Source organism: Megalobrama amblycephala, linkage group LG15 (genome assembly GCF_018812025.1).
Source record: "Megalobrama amblycephala isolate DHTTF-2021 linkage group LG15, ASM1881202v1, whole genome shotgun sequence".
Lineage (NCBI taxonomy): Eukaryota > Metazoa > Chordata > Actinopteri > Cypriniformes > Xenocyprididae > Megalobrama > Megalobrama amblycephala.
The window spans coordinates 24486463-24504911 of record NC_063058.1 but is presented as its reverse complement, the minus strand read 5'-3'; the positions used below and the strand labels follow the sequence as shown (position 1 = coordinate 24504911).

Sequence of the window (18449 nt, the reverse complement as noted above, 5' to 3'; positions counted from 1 at the left end):
TGGTCGCCAAGGAGACATTGAGCAGAAACTTTGTGGCGCTCATTGACAACAAGGTGGGAGGGATATCTGGGGTCCAGGAGGGGGTGGGGCTAGTTAAAAAGGGGTGTGCCGAGGGAAGTGATGTATTTGCAGAGATGCTGATTAGAAGACAGAACTCATTTGCATTAACGGTGCAGTTTCTGAAAAGAGTTCTGGAATACAGAATACACCAGATGGCCACTTGTTACTTTGGAAGTGCCTATTCTGTTGCAGAATTACGATGCTTCAATCTAATTCATCCAGAATAGAAAATGGGTTCTTAATTAGATTAGTGAAGTATGTAGCTGGAGTCGTTGAGGCAAAAATAGTCAGATGTGTTGTGTTGACTTAGTAAGGTCAATTGGGAATGAATGCTGACCTTTTTATTTCCATGTTCTGCATGTTGAAATTAAATTGTTTTTCTGCTTTTTATTATTTTTTTTTTTGGGTCGAGCACCCATCTTTGAGCATATTTTTTCTGGTAATGTGCATGCTTTTGTGATAGGGAAAGTTACTTTTAAAAGTAATGCATTACTATATCGCGTTACTCCCTAAAAAAAGTAACTAATTGCATTACTTAGTTACTTTTTATGAAAAGTAATGCATTACATTACTTTTGCGTTAATTTTTCTTACCTGAGCCTGGCTTGCTTGTTTGATTGTTTTTAATAATAACAAAAAAGTTCTATTTTTGGCAAATGTAAAGGCCCTTTCACACCGAAAGTGAAATGAATAAGCCTCAGACTGAAGGAAATGCATATTTACGCCTGTACAGTAGAGGGCGCAACTCAAACAAACCTTACAACTGTGCTGCCATTCTGAATTAAAGAAGAATAGGATACAAGAGAAGGAAGTTCAACACTCTTATTTCTAAATCTAATCTAAAGTCATTTTTGCTAATTAGTATGGCTGAATTAGATCATTGAAGCTCAGTAGCAAAGACAGTGGTTAATAAAGTGAGATTAAATACATAAAGTGTATTTGTGTAATTTAATATAGTTAATTATTACAGGTTTGCATACAATTCTGAAATGTTTTTATTAATTTTATACTGAATGTTTTTGTGCAAGTGAGATGCATGTTCACATTTAGTCTAGAACTACAAAAACCATCATGTTCACACAGCGCACACAACACCTCTACACTTTATTTCTCTCAACATGAGGACAGGAGAGCTGTCAGTAAATAAATGTGAAAAAGTAACTTGAGTTACTTATTTGAAAAAGTAACTTAGATATTTTGTTGTAAATTTAAAAAGTAATGCATTACTAGTTACTTGAAAAAGTAATCTGATTACTCAAGTTACTTGTAATGCGTTACCCCCAACACTGGTCATCGCACAATATGATTTACCCAAATATGACATTATTATGGGTCAACGTCCTTTGCTAGTCCTGCAACAACATTTGGCCAAACTCATAGTCCCTAATCCAAGCCCTAAACCTAACTCTAAAAATCTGATTGGTTGATGTGATTGGACCAACAAAGATGTTTATCCAAGAACATGTCCTACTTGGCCGTGTTTGGTTTTCATAATTAAGCTGCACAATTGTGCATGAATGTTTGGTCAGTCCAAATATTTATTTATGGTGCTTTCATGCATGACACTCCTGCTGTACAGAAACCTGTAATTCTTCTTTATTGTGGAAAAAGCTGTAGATGAAATCATTCATCATCTGGTCTTAGACATGGCTGTTATTTAATGAATAAGATCCATTCAGTTCCATGTGATGCACTTTATCTAGCTGCGGGACTGAGTATCCTCTGGTTGGGAATGATGTTGGAGAAAGAAAGAGAATTTGCCTTAATGGAATCTCCACCATTTTATTGCACCCTGTTCTCCCCTTAATTTCTATGCTAAGATGACCTACTTGTATGCCGCATGTCACTATAGACAGTCAGTCCGTAGAACTCCTCAAAGAGCACCGGTATCTATATCAACTTTATATTTCATCCTTCATGTCATTGTGTACATCCAGACACCTTTATCCATTTCTTCTCATCAGGCGAGTTTTTCCTGACAGTGCTCACCTCGTCTTTCTCCGTGGGGGCCTTTCCACCACTCTCCCTGCCAGTGCATCTCCACCTGCCACCGCCGCGGGGGTCTGGACTTGCGCGGCGCTAACAGATAGTCTGCTTTTGTTTTCACTATTGCCAAAACCCATTTCCTCGCCGTAACCTCCAATTGCGACTGTCTGACAGAGCCCACATACTTTGTTCCATATCATTCCTGAGTATGAGCGTACAGTGATGGATGCAGCTATCCCACCCCCCACCCTTTCTGCCTTTTTCCCCATTCTCGAAAGAGCTGCAGTTCCGCAATGCCCTATAAATGAAACACTGTTGCTCTTTACTGATTTGGCATGACTCATCCTTTTCATCCCCCTTTTTTTTTTTTAGTGGAACCAAGATCTTCCTCACTGCAGAATTCTCACAGGATTACTAAGAGTCCTAGGGAGAAACTCTCTTTACATGGTGCATGGCCTTTTGGGGAGCTTTGTTTCTAATGGTGTATGCACACCAAAAGCGAAGCGAATATTCGCATCGCATTACTCGCGGGATTACTTATTTTTTGCTGCAATCCTGTCCGATTCACGTCATTCGCATCGCCTGGCGCGATTCACGTCTTTGCATTGACTTTGGATGTAATCTACTCCTGCAAATAATGAAATTCGCTTTTGGTGTGCACACACCATAAGAAGGGAAATGATTTAACTTCTTCCAAATGCTTATTGTTTACATTAACTGACTGGAATTATACAGCAGTTAGTTCTGGTCAATGAATCTGTTTCAAGAGCACATAACAGTCTGACAGCACTGGACTTCACTGTTGCATCACTCCGCTTGTGTTTGAAATGGCATAATTACGCCAGTAGGTGGCAGTAAAGCGCCTGTTTTTACAAGTGATTCAATGAGTTATTCACTAAATCGATTTGTTCAAAACATTGATTCTCTCAGAAATTAAGCAAATTACTCTTTATGAGTGAGTTGACCCATTCACTCATCTAATTTGTTCAAAACACTGATACATTCAGGAATAAGCAAGTGACTGTCTTTGAGTGAGTCATTGAATCTTTCTCAATCAGTTACTTCAAAACTGATCCAATTCATAAATGTAAAAAAATAGTGATTTCTGAGTTATGCATAGAATCATTTTCAAACAGTTACTTCAAAACATTGATTCATTCATATGATTTATGAGTGAGTCACTGAATTAAGTGACCATCTGAGTGAGTCACTGAATCATTCTCAATCAATTCATTCAAAACATTGATTTGTTGAGAAATTAAGTAAATTACTCTTTATAAGTGATTCATTTAAACGTTCCCTCATCCAATTCAGGAACATCATTACTATGATTGATTAAAGGTGCAATATGTAAGAAGTTTGCAGTAAAATATACAAAAACCACTATGCCAGTGTCATATATTTTCTTCAGTTACAACATCCCAAATGTTTGCAACTATTTGTAAATCGTGAGAAAATTTTAACCAAGGCTCCAGGACGTGTGAGGAGTCGAATGTCAATTGCGTCAAACCTGCGTTACCCTCGGTTTCCGGTTTCATTTTGTAGAAACCATGGAAACACCAAAAACGCTTTAATATTTACATGTTTTAATAGACAAGGGAACAACTGTTTTGATATATTTATAGACAGAAAACTAATTGTTGTTATATAGCTCAACACGTTTAGTCTTATTGTTTAAATCTATTTTTTTTTTTTTTTTTGCGAGTACCATGCTTTACCATGCCTCAGAGAAAAACACTATTTTGTGAAGTAGCTAACATAGTATAATCAGATGCAGCTTTATTTTTAGTAACAGTAATACAGCATTTTCTCCATCATACAATACGTTTTACAATTAATTGCATGCCATTTATCAACACAAACCATCCAGCATTTAATATGATATTCTAAAATCGAGCTTACTGCTGTGTGCAAGTGTCTCACAGCAGCCACCTAGTGGATGCACAGAGTAACGTTATAACATAATTTTAAACACACTGTGGCATAGTTGAATAACAAGAGTTCAGTACATGGAAATGACATACAGTGAGTCTCAAACTCCATTGTTTCCTCCTTTTTATATAAATCTCATTTGTTTAAAAGACCTCCGAAGAACAGGCGAATCTCAACATAACACCGACTGTTACGTAACAGTCGGGGTGTACGCCCCCAATATTTGCATATGCCAGCCCACGTTTCCAACATTATAAAAGGCATTAGACAAGGGCAGCCAGTATTAACGTCTGGATGTGCACAACCAAATCATCAGACTAGGTAAGCAAGCAAGAACAATAGCGAAAAATGGCAGATGGAGCAATAATAACTGACATGATCCATGATAACATGATATTTTTAGTGATATTTGTAAATTGTCTTTCTAAATGTTTCGTTAGCATGTTGCTAATGTACTGTTAAATGTGGTTAAAGTTACCATCGGTTATTTCTGTATTCACGGAGACAAGAGAGCCGTCGCTATTTTCATTTTTAAACACTTGCAGTCTGTATAATGCATAAACACAACTTCATTCTTTATAAATCTCTCCAACAGTGTAGCATTACCCGTTAGCCACGGAGCACTATCAAACTCATTCAAAATCAGAAGTAAACAATATAACAGTATACAATACTCACATAATCCAACGCATGCATGCCGCATGCATGACGAACACTTTGTAAAGATCCATTTTGAGGGTTATATTAGCTGTGTAAACTTTGTTAAGGCAAGCGCGAGCTCTGTGGGCGGAGAGCACAGGATTTAAAGGGGCCGCAGCATAAAATCGGCGCGTTTATAATGATGCCCCAAAATAGGCAGTTAAAAAAATTAATAAAAAAAAATCTATGGGGTATTTTGAGCTGAAACTTCACAGACACATTCAGGGGACACCTTAGACTTATATTACATCTTTTAAAAACATAATCTAGGGCACCTTTAAATGTATCTAATATGATAAACAGAGCTATGTTACCTCATACTCATGACCGGAAAAGCGGAAGCGGCGCCGGTGACTGTGGCATAATAAAAGCTCTGCTGCTCGCTGCGTGTGTTGCGCAATCGCTCCAGCGGCCTCGTTCAGCTCCAACTACACTTGGTCCTGCTCTGCTTTACACTACAGTATTGTTAATAATCTCACCCATGACAATGTTTTTTTCCCAAGTCCTATCCCAATTCTTTTCCACCGGCCGTTGAGGTGCCGTCATCAAGCTACGCCTTTGTTTTGAATAGACCTCTAGCATCCTCTAGCAGACAGAAAATATTACATAGTGCACCTTTAGTTCTGCTTTGTATTTTTTGGGAAATTTTTTATTGGCGAAGCAAAAAAATAAAACTTGGGTCTAAAATGTAACTCAGTATTAACAACAGCATTCTCGCTTGTTTGGTATTACTTCACTATTTTTGCTGTGCTGTTGTATGCGCCTTATCATAACATCTGAAGGTTACCGCTGCTGCTGCAGGTAACTTGGTGATTCTACAGTCCATCAGTTGTTCATCCGGCTGTAGATGAATGACCCTGTGGAGAACTTCCACTCCAGCTCTCATTTATATGAAGCAATTCCCAGTCTTGTAAACCAATGGCTGAACCATCATAGTTTATTGATGCTATCCAGCATACCTATGAATTGTGCTCTAGCAGGTCTGCAGATAAATGAAACCTGGCTCAGGGCCTCTCTCTGACTGCGACTGAAAAATCTAAAGGAAATCTTTAATTTTCTCAATACCTAGGGTTTTTGAATAGAGCATGACATGTTTGTTAAATGACAGCATTACTCATGGCTCAGCTTTACCCGCATCTGTGTCTCGGGTGTGTTGCCAAATGACGATGCAATGTACAAGTGGATGTTTTCTTTCATTGTTTTGTTAAAGATATCCTTCTCTTCTATTCTCTTGTATCGCCCCCCCTCTTGTATTTCTTCCTCTTTCCTTCCTACCTTCTTCTCTTCTTGTTCTATTTTCCTTCCTTATCTTTCCCACTTCCATTCATCCCTTTCCTCTTCCTTTCTACTTTGTCTCTCCGCTCGCTCTTTCAATGTCTTCTCTTTTTCCTCGCCTTCCTCTACACTTCTGTTTCCTCCTCCATTCTCCCTCTTCCGTTTTACTTCCTTTTATGTTATTCTTACTCCTTTTCTTTTTCCTGTTTCCACTTCCCTTTTACTTCATCTTCCTGTTTCTTCTTCCATTTTCTCTTCCTTTCCACTTACTTCCCTCCTTTTCTCTTTTCCTTCCTTTTCCCTCACTTCCTCATCTTCCTCTCTTCTTCCTCCTCATTTCATCTTCCATTCTCTCTCTTCTCTTCTTCTTCCTCTTATTTTCCTTCTTCCTTTTCTATTTTCCTTCCACTTCTTCATCTTCACTTTACATTGTTTTCTTCCCCTTCCTTCCTACTTCCCATGATTTTCTTCCTTTTCCCTTCTACTTCATCTTTCTTTACTTTTTATTTTCTCTATCCCTCTGCTTCTACTTCACTTCCTCCTGTCCAATTCCTTTTCGCATATTCTTCTTCCTCCTCTTCCTTTCTACTTCCTCTTCATTTCACCTTCCCCTTTCCCTACTTCCTTTCACCTTCCTCATCGTATTTCTCTTCTTGTTGTTCTTCCAACTTACTCTCTCCTTTCTTCTTCCGCTTCTCTTCTCCTTCCTCCTCCCCTTCTCTTCTTCCTTCTTTATCTTCCCTTACTTCTTCATCTTCCTCTCTTCTTCCTCCTCCTTTTCTCTTATCCTTGCTCTCTCCTTCCTGTGCACTTATTTCATCTTCCATTCTCTCTCTTCTCTTCTTTTTCCTCTTCTTTTCCTTCTTCCTTTACTATTTTCCTTCCACTTCTTGATCTTCACTTTACATTGTTTTCTTCCCCTTCCCTCCTACTTCCCATAATTTTCTTCCTTTTCCCTTCTACTTCATCTATCTTTACTTTTTATTTTCTCTATCCCTCTGCTTCTACTTCACTTCCTCCTGTCCAATTCCTTTTCGCCTATTCTTCTTCCTCCTCTTCCTTTCTACTTCCTCTTCATTTCACCTTCCCCTTTCCCTACTTCCTTTCACCTTCCTCATCGTATTTCTCTTCTTGTTGTTCTTCCATCTTACTCTCTCCTTCCTTCTTCCCCTTCTCTTCTCCTTCCTCTTCTCTTCTTCCTTCTTTATCTTCCCTTACTTCCTCATCTTCCTCTCTTCTTCCTCCTCCTTTTCTCTTATCCTTGCTCTCTCCTTCCTGTGCACTTATTTCATCTTCCATTCTCTCTCTTCTCTTCATTTTCCTCTTCTTTTCCTTCTTCCTTTTCTATTTTCCTTCCACTTCTTCATCTTCACTTTACATTGTTTTCTTCCCCTTCCCTCCTACTTCCCATAATTTTCTTCCTTTCCCTTCTACTTCATCTTTCTTTACTTTTTATTTTCTCTTTCCCTCTGCTTCTACTTCACTTCCTCCTGTCCAATTCCTTTTCGCCTATTCTTCTTCCTCCTCTTCCTTTCTACTTCCTCTTCATTTCACTTTCCCCTTTGCCTCGCCTTCCTCTACACTTCTGTTTCCTCCTCCATTCTCCCTCTTCTGTTTTACTTCCTTTTATGTTATTCTTACTCCTTTTCTTTTTCCTGTTTCCACTTCCCTTTTACTTCATCTTCCTGTTTCCTCTTCCATTTTCTCTTCCTTTCCACTTACTTCCCTCCTTTTCTCTTTTCCTTCCTTTTCCCTTACTTCCTCATCTTCCTCTCTTCTTCCTCCTCATTTCATCTTCCATTCTCTCTCTTCTCTTCTTCTTCCTCTTATTTTCCTTCTTCCTTTTCTATTTTCCTTCCACTTCTTCATCTTCACTTTACATTGTTTTCTTCCCCTTCCTTCCTACTTCCCATGATTTTCTTCCTTTTCCCTTCTACTTCATCTTTCTTTACTTTTTATTTTCTCTATCCCTCTGCTTCTACTTCACTTCCTCCTGTCCAATTCCTTTTCGCCTATTCTTCTTCCTCCTCTTCCTTTCTACTTCCTCTTCATTTGACCTTCCCCTTTCCCTACTTCCTTTCACCTTCCTCATCGTATTTCTCTTCTTGTTGTTCTTCCATCTTACTCTCTCCTTCCTTCTTCCCCTTCTCTTCTCCTTCCTCCTCCTCTTCTCTTCTTCCTTCTTTATCTTCCCTTACTTCCTCCTCTTCTTGAAGGTGAACACCATATTAAATCCAATACGCCTCTTGACATTTGATTCTTTTGTGCAGAACTGGATGATTGCCGTAATTGTTCTTACCTCACCCTGCTCACTCTGCCATGTGACGGAAAGTACAGAAGCTTTTCGAGCCTGCACTGTGCAAAGAAGCACACAGCCACATTGTTGTCAGCAGCAATGGCATTCACTTTCATGTTATTTGAAAAAATTAATTCATTTTGTTACACCTCACACCTTTCAAGGCTTCCGCCGCTTGATCCTCTTCTTTACCTCCTTCCCTGCTGAAGCGTTTGCCGCCTGCTTCATCATCTCTTACTGGGCCAGAAGTTTAAAAATGTATTCATTTCATAATCTTATTTTTTGTTTATCATTTTTTTCATCTAATTCCCTTCCCACACGAAATCCAATTTTGCCAGGCTCATTGTTTGAGAAGCAGCAGGATTTTTGTGGAGAGCTTTTTTGTTCATTCCCCTCTCTTTCTCTCTCTCTCTCTCTCTCTCTCTCCTTGGAGCAACCTAGATTGTGTTATGCAATTTTATTAGTGTAAAATCAAATCAGGGAAGATAAACTGGACCCTGCACTTGAATTTTCTAGGTTATTTTTTATTTTTATTTTCAAGATTTGTGAAGTTAAAGATTTATCTTTTTGTTGTAATTGATCATTTACATGCAAGATATATATTACAATTATCTCTCCATGAAATTCGATTAAACGAAGTAAAAATGGGCATATCGTTTAACTACTGAAAGTCATTCTCCTTTAAAATGTTTAGCGATAATGCGGTTGAGATTCATGTGTGATCCTCACCAGCAGTCTAGAAGACTTCAGGGCAGCAGTTCAAGTAGATTTGCGATGAAAGAATTGATTGTTATGGCAGTCATTATTAGGTTAAGACCAGCACCCTGCTGAGAGGAAGAGGAAAGGCAAGCAAGAGAGTGAAAAGTGGTACAAATAGTTTTGCAATGCTTTCTACATGGTGTTGTAATGCCCACAGGGAAGAACATCCATGTTCAACAGTTCTCCTTCAGGTCCTACAAGCCAACTGTGAGGAGCTTTTCTAGTTCTCAAAGTGTCTACAGAGATGCTATGCTATGCTATGTTTATTAGCAGCAATTTCTCATAATCGATTAGCCGGTGGGTTGTCTTGAATGACTAGATTAGATCAGACTCATTCTTGTATTCAAAAAAGTTTGGACAGAGGCCAACAGGATCTTGATACAAGTTTTCAAAACTCTTTTTTTTTTCTTTGTAACAATGCTAACACCCTCTCAGAGAAATTGTGTTTTTAAACTAGCATGCCAATAGCAATGCTAAGGTCATGACTTTGGTTATCAGGTAGTGCATGAACTGAAAGAATATATATAGTACCTTGAGTGCTAGGGTAAAAGTTAATGATAAAAATGCTAAAGCTAAAACAAAAGTGAGGGGAAAAAAATAGACTCTCTAAATCTAGACTCAATTGGCTAGTCAGTTGGTTGATGACTAGTGAACTACTTGACCTGACCAATTCCTTTCAGAATAGACACTGAAATGAGTCACGTACTCATCTGAGGGAGCAACATGCGTCTGTCAACACACTTCCTGTCCCAGGTTTAATTCTCAGTATCTCTGAGAGCAGAATGCTTTAGATACATAGGGTTGATTGAAGGATTGGTATAGGTGGGAAGCCATGCTTTTATTTATGCCTCCTCTGCAAGAATAAATAAAGTGACACGGACAGACAAGGCAGCTCATATCTCCCTTGCTGAGGAGAAGAGGAAACAGAGAAAGCAGACCCAATATTGTGGTGCAGCTTTATGTGACTTAGATTGAGAGAGGTGTGCGTGCAGACATGAACTCACAGACACCACTCGCTCTCCAAAAAAAATGAAATGGATATGAAACACTCTTCCAAGGTCACCTACGGTACGTGTGTGTGAAAATGTTTTGTCTGTGATTCACTTCCACTGGGCTAAAAGGACTTTTGTGGCTATATAGTCTGTGTTTGTGTATTAATGTGACAAAAAAGATTGCAGTGCTTATTCTTTTCCCCCTAGTTTTTCCAATTTACTTATTTATTACACACTTTTTATTGGAGATTTGCAGCATGCAAATTGATTGCAGCACAGCTTTTATTGCAGTATTTTTGGCTAATTTTCACAATTAATTTAGTGAATCCGGCACTAAAGAGTATGTGCAAATAAGCAACTAAAACTCAATAAGATTGACAATTTAGTATTTATCTTTTGTATATACCTGTATTAGCATTGACTGGTGTCAGTCAGTGTTGTCTACAGTATTATTCCAAACCTTACATGGTTCTTTCTCTCTCTTTTTTTGTAGTTTGGCCTAATAAAACCCTTCCCAAAGAGTGGAGAACCTGTCAGCGAATTATGAATGATAAACAAGATGACCTCCTCCCTGATGCAGCAGACGATGAGAGGTCCTAGGTGGAACCGGGCCCTGTCCGACCCATTGTTCGTGCTGTCACTGGCCCTGCAGCTTCTGGTGGTGGCTGGCCTGGTGCGAGCGCAGACCTGCCCCTCCGTCTGCTCTTGTAGCAACCAGTTCAGCAAGGTCATTTGTACGCGACGTGGCCTTCGAGATGTACCTGATGGTATTTCCACCAACACAAGGTACCTGAACCTTCAGGAGAACCTCATCCAGGTGATTAAGGTTGACAGCTTCAAGCATTTGAGGCACCTGGAGATCCTACAGCTCAGCAAAAACCATATCCGCAACATTGAAATCGGAGCTTTCAATGGGCTGGCCAACCTCAACACTCTGGAGCTCTTCGATAACCGTTTAACCACAATCCCCAATGGGGCTTTCGAGTACCTGTCCAAACTTAAGGAGCTTTGGTTGAGGAATAACCCTATTGAGAGTATACCCTCTTATGCCTTCAACCGTGTACCATCGCTGCGAAGGCTAGACTTGGGTGAGTTGAAAAGGCTCTCTTATATCTCAGAAGGTGCCTTTGAAGGCCTAAGCAACTTGCGGTACCTGAACCTGGGCATGTGCAACTTGAAGGAGATCCCCAACCTCATTCCTCTTGTTCGTTTGGATGAGTTGGAGATGTCAGGAAACCAGCTCTCTATAATTAGGCCAGGGTCTTTCAAAGGCCTCGTCCACTTACAGAAACTGTGGATGATGCATGCGCAGATCCAGACGATCGAGAGAAATGCCTTTGATGATCTCCAGTCCCTTGTGGAGCTCAATTTGGCCCACAATAACCTTACCCTCCTGCCTCATGACCTCTTCACCCCACTACATCACTTGGAGAGGGTACACTTGCACCACAACCCCTGGAATTGCAACTGTGACATCCTCTGGCTCAGCTGGTGGCTAAAGGAAATGGTGCCGGCCAATACCAGTTGCTGCGCCCGCTGTGCGTCACCTACTAGCCACAAAGGGCGATACATCGGCGAACTTGACCAGAACTATTTCCATTGTTATGCACCGGTGATCGTGGAGCCACCGGCGGACCTGAACGTGACTGAGGGAATGGCAGCAGAACTGAAATGTCGAGCGAATTCTTTGACCTCAGTCAGCTGGATCACGCCCAATGGGTCAATCATGACGCATGGGGCGTACAAGGTACGCATTTCCGTGCTCAACGATGGGACGTTAAACTTTACCAATGTCACGATGCAGGACACTGGAACATACACTTGTATGGTGAGCAACTCCGCAGGCAACACAACAGCCTCGGCTACGCTCAACGTGTCCTCGACAGAGAACAGCAGCTTCAGTTACTTCACTACAGTTACCGTTGAGACCACAGAAGCGTCACATGATGAGGGCCACCCAACGGTACAGCAGAAAGGCGGCCCCACTCCTTCTTCTGGAATTTGGGAGACTTTACCACCTTCCTTCACCACCACTACCACCACCACAGCACGGACGCCAATGTCCACAAAGGCCACCGACAAGACCTACACCATCCCTGTCACGGCCCTGATCGACGGCTCCCTCAACACCCTGGATGAGGTCATGAAGACCACTAAGATCATCATCGGTTGCTTTGTGGCCATCACACTGATGGCCGCCGTCATGCTGATCATCTTTTATAAAATGCGCAAACAGCATCACCAGCAGAACCACCACGCACCGACACGAACCATTGAGATTATCAACGTGGATGAGGATTGCGTAACGGGTGGACCTACCATGGAGGGCCATCTTGCCCTTCCCCCACTGGAGCATGAGCACCTGAATCATTACACTGCTTACAAGACTGTGTACAACCATGCCTCCACCATCAATTCTATACACAGCTCTGCCCACGAACCTTTGCTAATTCGGGCCAGCTCAAAAGACAATGTACAAGAAACCCAGATCTGAACTGCTTTTCATAATGGGGATTAAACGAAGAAAAAAAAAAAGACCTCTAAAACTCTTAAGGAACAGTATGTGACATATCGATTTTGAAGATTGTCGAAACAAAGACAATAGACCGATGCAAGACGTATAAGAAGGATGTTGATGGGTAGAAAAGGACATTGGGAGTTGAGTGTACGTCAACAGTTTCAAAAGTGTCTTTACAACAGAAGTTATTTATTTAAGGAAAATAACTATTGTGGTTTAATCAAGAAAAGATGTAATCAGCAATTATTTTTCCAGCAATTATTTCTCCATGTTTTTTAATGTTATTTTAAGAGTTGTTGGTTTACTAATTTGCTTTTAAACTCTGTTTAAATTTGTTGTTCTGTATGTGTGGACCCAATTCAAAGTCATTTGCAGCTGAATCTGAATCTGTCCGCCTGTCTGAAACCTCAAAATTCACTTTTAATGTCAATACTTTTAAAATATTAGGTTACAGATTGTCATATTACAAAACATCCCACGCCATAATTGTTTAAACTGATCACGTTAATTCTAAATGATTTATTTGTTGACTCCCCTTAATTAGTGATATTTGACAATATCACATTATTCAGTTACCCTTGCTGAAAAATAAGCTTTTTAAACCAGATTAAGCTGGTTTGCTGGTCATGGTTGGTCTCCAAGCCTGATCAGGCCCATCTGTTGGCTGGTTTTAGAGGGGTTTTGGGCACTTTTCAATTGGACAGGTTGGGAGACAAGCTTAAACCAGATAATTTTTCAGCAGGGATGGCTGCTACAAATTATATGCAGATGTATACCTGGCTTCTATACTCTAAAATTTACAACAAAGAGCCCTGGAAACATGTTCCCATTTAAAACCTGGCCAGAAAACATGTCTATTTGATGCATGGAGGGAAATTTTGAATCATTTATGTGCTCAGACTAGAAGATTTATGATTAAGATAGCATTTGGGGTTGGCCCACTTGCTTTTAAATGTGTTTTTAGGCATCTCCTGCTTAAAATATGCTTTATGTTCTTAAGCAGTTTTCTGCATCTTCTTTAACATAGCAAACAACATTGTGAGTTCTTGTGGCAGTTCATCCTTGATACCCTACTAGACTTTCCCAATACTCATACACAGATGCAGCATACTCATTCTATGCCAAATGCTATATGGGCAGGGGGCCGAAGACTGTAGGCCTTTATTCAAAGGTTGACAGATTGGAATGGCAAAAGCATAGAGATACTGACATAGCACCATTTCCATTGCAATCCATTTTATCTTGGTGCTCTCCATTCTGGGATGGTCTAAAAAGCCAGACATAGAACCCTGAATAACAGGGCAAAGTCAGATCTAAGGCTTCCAAAGATGCCACAGGTGTGTCTTTATAGATTCTGTAGATTCCTCTCACTAGTTCTTTTTTCCCTCCATATTCTATCTTCCAACATTCTGCACTGTCAATCTTTTCATAGGCAGTTATGCAATTCTTTTTAAACTTCTAAATCGTATTCAATCACTTTTATTTATTTTCGGTACAGACCGAGAATGATACATCCATCTTTGGCTTTACACATGCTGTAGTCTTTGGCTGCAGGGGGAATGACTTGAGATTATGAATTAATTTATGAAATCAGAATGGCCTGAGTCGGTCACTATAGAAACCAGTGACCTTGGACGGGGCGGGTGGGGGCGGTGAGTAGTCGACAGACATTGGGTTGACACTGTAAATGTATTCAGAGACAAATGGGAGAGCGAGGCTGGGTGAAAGAGCCAAAGTGGACTCATTTGAAGTGCATCATTTAATCTATGAAGCAATCTAGAGGGCTATAGGTAATTTGAAGTAAACCAATAAACCTGTGACATTTTATTCAGATTCGTACGTTTCGTTTCGGCCATTCATAATTAATGCAAACTGCACAGGGGACTGACAGAAAGATTTTTCTCTTGCTTTTTTGGTGTTAATACAGATGCTGACTGATACCATGTGGCATTTGGTGAACCTTTCAGTATCGTATTTTGTTTCACACACCAGATGCACTCTGATTTTTAAAAATCTAAGGTAATTATGTTTGTCAGCTTTGCTATTTCATTACATTACAAAAAAGTTTTTGAGCGTAACTCCTGCCCACTAGAAGCAAAGGCCATCTGGTACATTTTCTAATCAAGATATACAAGCGTGCAAAAAAAGACTGTTCTTCATCTGAATATGCTGCTCTTTCGAATCTTAATTAATTTCCTTGTCTTTCTGATTTTATTTTGTGTTGTCACTGAAATTGACGTTAATCTAAACACAGGTTCATTACAGCAAAAGAAGATCCTTATTGCCAATGGAGTTTAGCACAAATGTAAACCAAGTTATTGAGTTGAGTGTTGCTTTCAGTTCAGCATTTTATTTATTTATTTTGAAGATTTGGATCATTGTCTTAAACTGTCGATTTTTGGAAAAATTCCATGAGGTTTTTTTTTTTTTTTTTCGTATGTTTGTTCTGTCCCATCATGTAAACACATCTGTGTTTTGGGTTTTGTTTAAGGAGGGAACGAAATGCTTTTCTCTCCGTTCCACGTAACTTCTTTCTTTTCGTCTCTGAGAGGGAATGCTGTTCTAGTGGTAGATTTCTATAAAAATAAATTTTGAAAATAAAAACAAAAAAAAACAAAACAAAAACTTTTTAAATTTTAATTTTACATGTGCCAACCTGTTCTAAAAGATTAAAAAAAAGAGAGCGAGATGCTGTAAAAGACGACTGGATTGATTTTCATGTAAACATTATTTCATGACCTTAAAAAAAAAAAAAAGATGGAGATCGATTATAGAAATCAGAGTTTGTAGTTCATACACAAGATAAGGTTACAAATAAACTATCATTGTCTTTTCTCTGTTGTCTCCTTACTTTTTTTTCACAAAGGTGCTTTGTTATCCCTTAAATACATGACTGTTTCGTCAATCATTCTTACATATTCGGGTCTTTATCGACCCGGATCTATATCTAACACGGAAGGATCTCTACCTGTCGCGATAATATAAAACTCCTCTGATATTAGAGTAACAATTACAGAAGAATAAAATAAATCGTATTTTATTACCTTTTGGAGCTTGAAAGGGCTCAGTTTGAGCAGATGTTTTATGCCATCATCACTGTCCTCGTCAGAGCTCATTTCCCAGTAAATTCAGCAAGTAATGGGCTAGTTTTATGTTTGAGGTCACGAATATGAGCCCATTCGCAATCTCAAACATATTCTCAGAACTATATAATTTTCAACATCTTCAAAATCACTATTTTGATCGCTAACAGCTTCACCAGATCCATCCAGTGACAGTTACAGTCATATTTGATTGCGTTCAGTACTTGCAAGAAGGTTGATGTCTAACTTTAAAAAATGAACGAGGAGGAGGGTAGTGAATGACGTCCCGGGTCACTAAAGACCCGAGGTATGCATTTAAGGGTTAAAATGAGATGTTAAATTGTAAGCACAAAAATCGATAACAGTAACACTGTGTATTTTAAATTACATACTTCATGCTTCAAACTTTGGGAAAACATATTTGTGTGTGTGTGTTACTGCTTTAAAACTTATCAAAACAACATTAGCTTTGATGGTTGATTCAGTATTTAGAGTGTGAATGGCTCCAACAGTTGTTTTGAATTATAAGACAGAATTAGATGTGAGTGAATTGAGAAAAGGTACATAAAATGTTCTTTCCTACACTCTCAGAAAAAATATATAAATAAAAACTGTCACTGGGACAGTACACTTTAAAGGGTGAGTTCACCCAAAAATGAAAATTCTGTCATTAATTACTCAGCCTCATGTTGTTCCACACCCATAAGACCTTTGTTCATCTTCAGAATGCAAATTAAGATATTTTTGATAAAATCCGATGGATCAATGAAGCCTCCATTGCCAGCAAGATAATTAACACTTTCAGATGCCCAGAAAGCTACTAAAAACATATTTAAAACAGTTCATGTGACTACAGTGGTTCAACTTTAATGTTGTGAAGCGACGAGAATACTTTTTGTGCGCCAAAAAAACTAAATAACGACTTTATTCAACAATATCTAGTGATGGGCAATTTCAATACACTGCTTCTTGAAGCTTAACAAATCTTTTGTTTCGAATCAGTGGTTCGGATAGCCAAAGTCACGTGATTTCAGTAAACCATAAGTGTTTTGAAATTTCAACAGTTCACCACTGGGGGGCGTGACGTTGGCAGTTTTATACACACTCCCAACAATTGATTTGAAACAAAAGCTTCGAAGCTTCATGAAGCAGTGTATTGAAACCGGCCATCACTAGATATTGTTGAATAAAGTTGTTATTTTGGGTTTTTTTGGCACACAAAAAGTATTCTCGTCGCTTCTTAACATTAAGGTTGAACCACTGTAGTCACATGAGCTGTTTTAAATATGTCTTTAGTAGCTTTCTGGGCATCTGAAAGTGTTAATTATCTTGCTGTCACTGAGCCATCGGATTTTATCAAAAATATCTTAATTTGTGTTCTGAAGATGAACGAAGGTCTTACGGGTGTGAAACAACATGAGGGTGAGTAATTAATGACAGAATTTTCATTTTTGGTTTAACTAACCCTTTCAGGTACTAATATGCACTCTTTAGGTACAAAGATGTACCTTTTGAAATTGTGCCACCCCAGTGACAGCTTATGTACTGTACCTTTTTTTCTGAGAGTCTAGCTGATATAAAGCAGCTGGACGTAGTGCATGTTGCAGTGTGAATAAATTTCACTGGCTGCCTCATTGTGTTCATCAGTGAGCACAGCAGTGCTGTTTTCCAGTGCTGTGCTCCGAGACAAATACCTATGAGACATGGCTCTACTCGTTTTACTTGTGCCTGACTGTTTTTAATGAATGTAATTGAAATATTAAAGAGAACAGAAGAAAAATCAGTTTGGATCAACGTCGAAAATAGATTTGTGTGCTTTTTTTTGTGTTTTTCCAGTAGTTTGGGCTCTTTGGTATTTAGTTTAGCAGTATTTTATTACAAAATTATACATGTATCAATATTTACCAACAATTTATCACTAAATTAAAGGTCCCGTTTTCCGTGGTTTTTTGAAGCTTTGATTATGTTTATAGTGTGCAATATAACATGTGTTCATGTTTCGCGTGTAAAAAAACACAGTATTTTTCACATAATTTACTTATCTGTATACCGCTGTTTCCACTGTCATAAAAACTGGCTGATGACTTCCTTGTTCTATGAAGTCCCTCCTTCAGAAATACGTAACGAGTTCTGATTGTGCCAGCGGTTCCTGTGTTGTGATTCGACAGCAGTTTAGCGCTCCTTGCCCGGAAAGGTCACGCCTCTTACCATAACGTGGAGATGCATGCGCTCAGTGTTATTATAAACATGTCTTTAATTTTACCCTATCAATTTGAGCCGGAATCAGACCCGGTGATTGGACTGCGGGATGAAAATAACAGCGTTTCGACGACATGGCGACAAACACACTCTACAAACGCAACTCTTGTGTATTCCTGTGGGCGGAGGTTAGTCAAAAAACTGTTTTAGTGACGTCATTAAAGAAGGAAGTAGAGGGATGTAGTCCAAACTGGCCGTTCGATGTAGGCGACTTCTGTTAAATAAAATATCTCGCTTGGCATTGAACTCTGAGCTTTAAAATTTTACAGATTTTATTTATACTCTAACAACAACATTACACACTAACTAAAGTTTGAAACATGGGATCACCATTGTTCCTTATTTGGACCACTTTTGATAGATACTGACCACTGCAGACCAGGAACACCCTACAAAAGCTGCAGTTTTGGAGATGCTCTGATTCAGTCGTCTAACCATCACAATTTAGCCCTTGTCAAACTCGCTCAAATCCTTACGCTTGCCCATTTTTCCTGCTTCTAACACATCAACTTTGAGGATAAATTGTTCACTTGCTGCCTAATATATCCCACCCACTAACAGGTGCCGTGATGAAGAGAAAATCAGTGTTAT

General features: G+C 39.2%; 1 protein-coding gene across 2 annotated transcripts in view; it reads left to right on the top strand.

Annotated features, from left to right (window-relative positions):
* lrrc4ca (leucine rich repeat containing 4C, genome duplicate a) overlaps positions 1 to 15351 on the top strand; it is a 184506-nt gene extending 169155 nt beyond the window's left edge. For both annotated transcript variants that reach the window (XM_048158852.1, XM_048158851.1), the window contains one exon: positions 10492 to 15351. In XM_048158852.1, the coding sequence (XP_048014809.1) occupies positions 10546 to 12492 (1947 nt within the window). In that variant the 5' untranslated portion in view covers positions 10492 to 10545 and the 3' untranslated portion in view covers positions 12493 to 15351. The remainder of the gene's footprint in view (positions 1 to 10491) is intronic.
* Positions 15352 to 18449: the final 3098 nt, after the last annotated feature.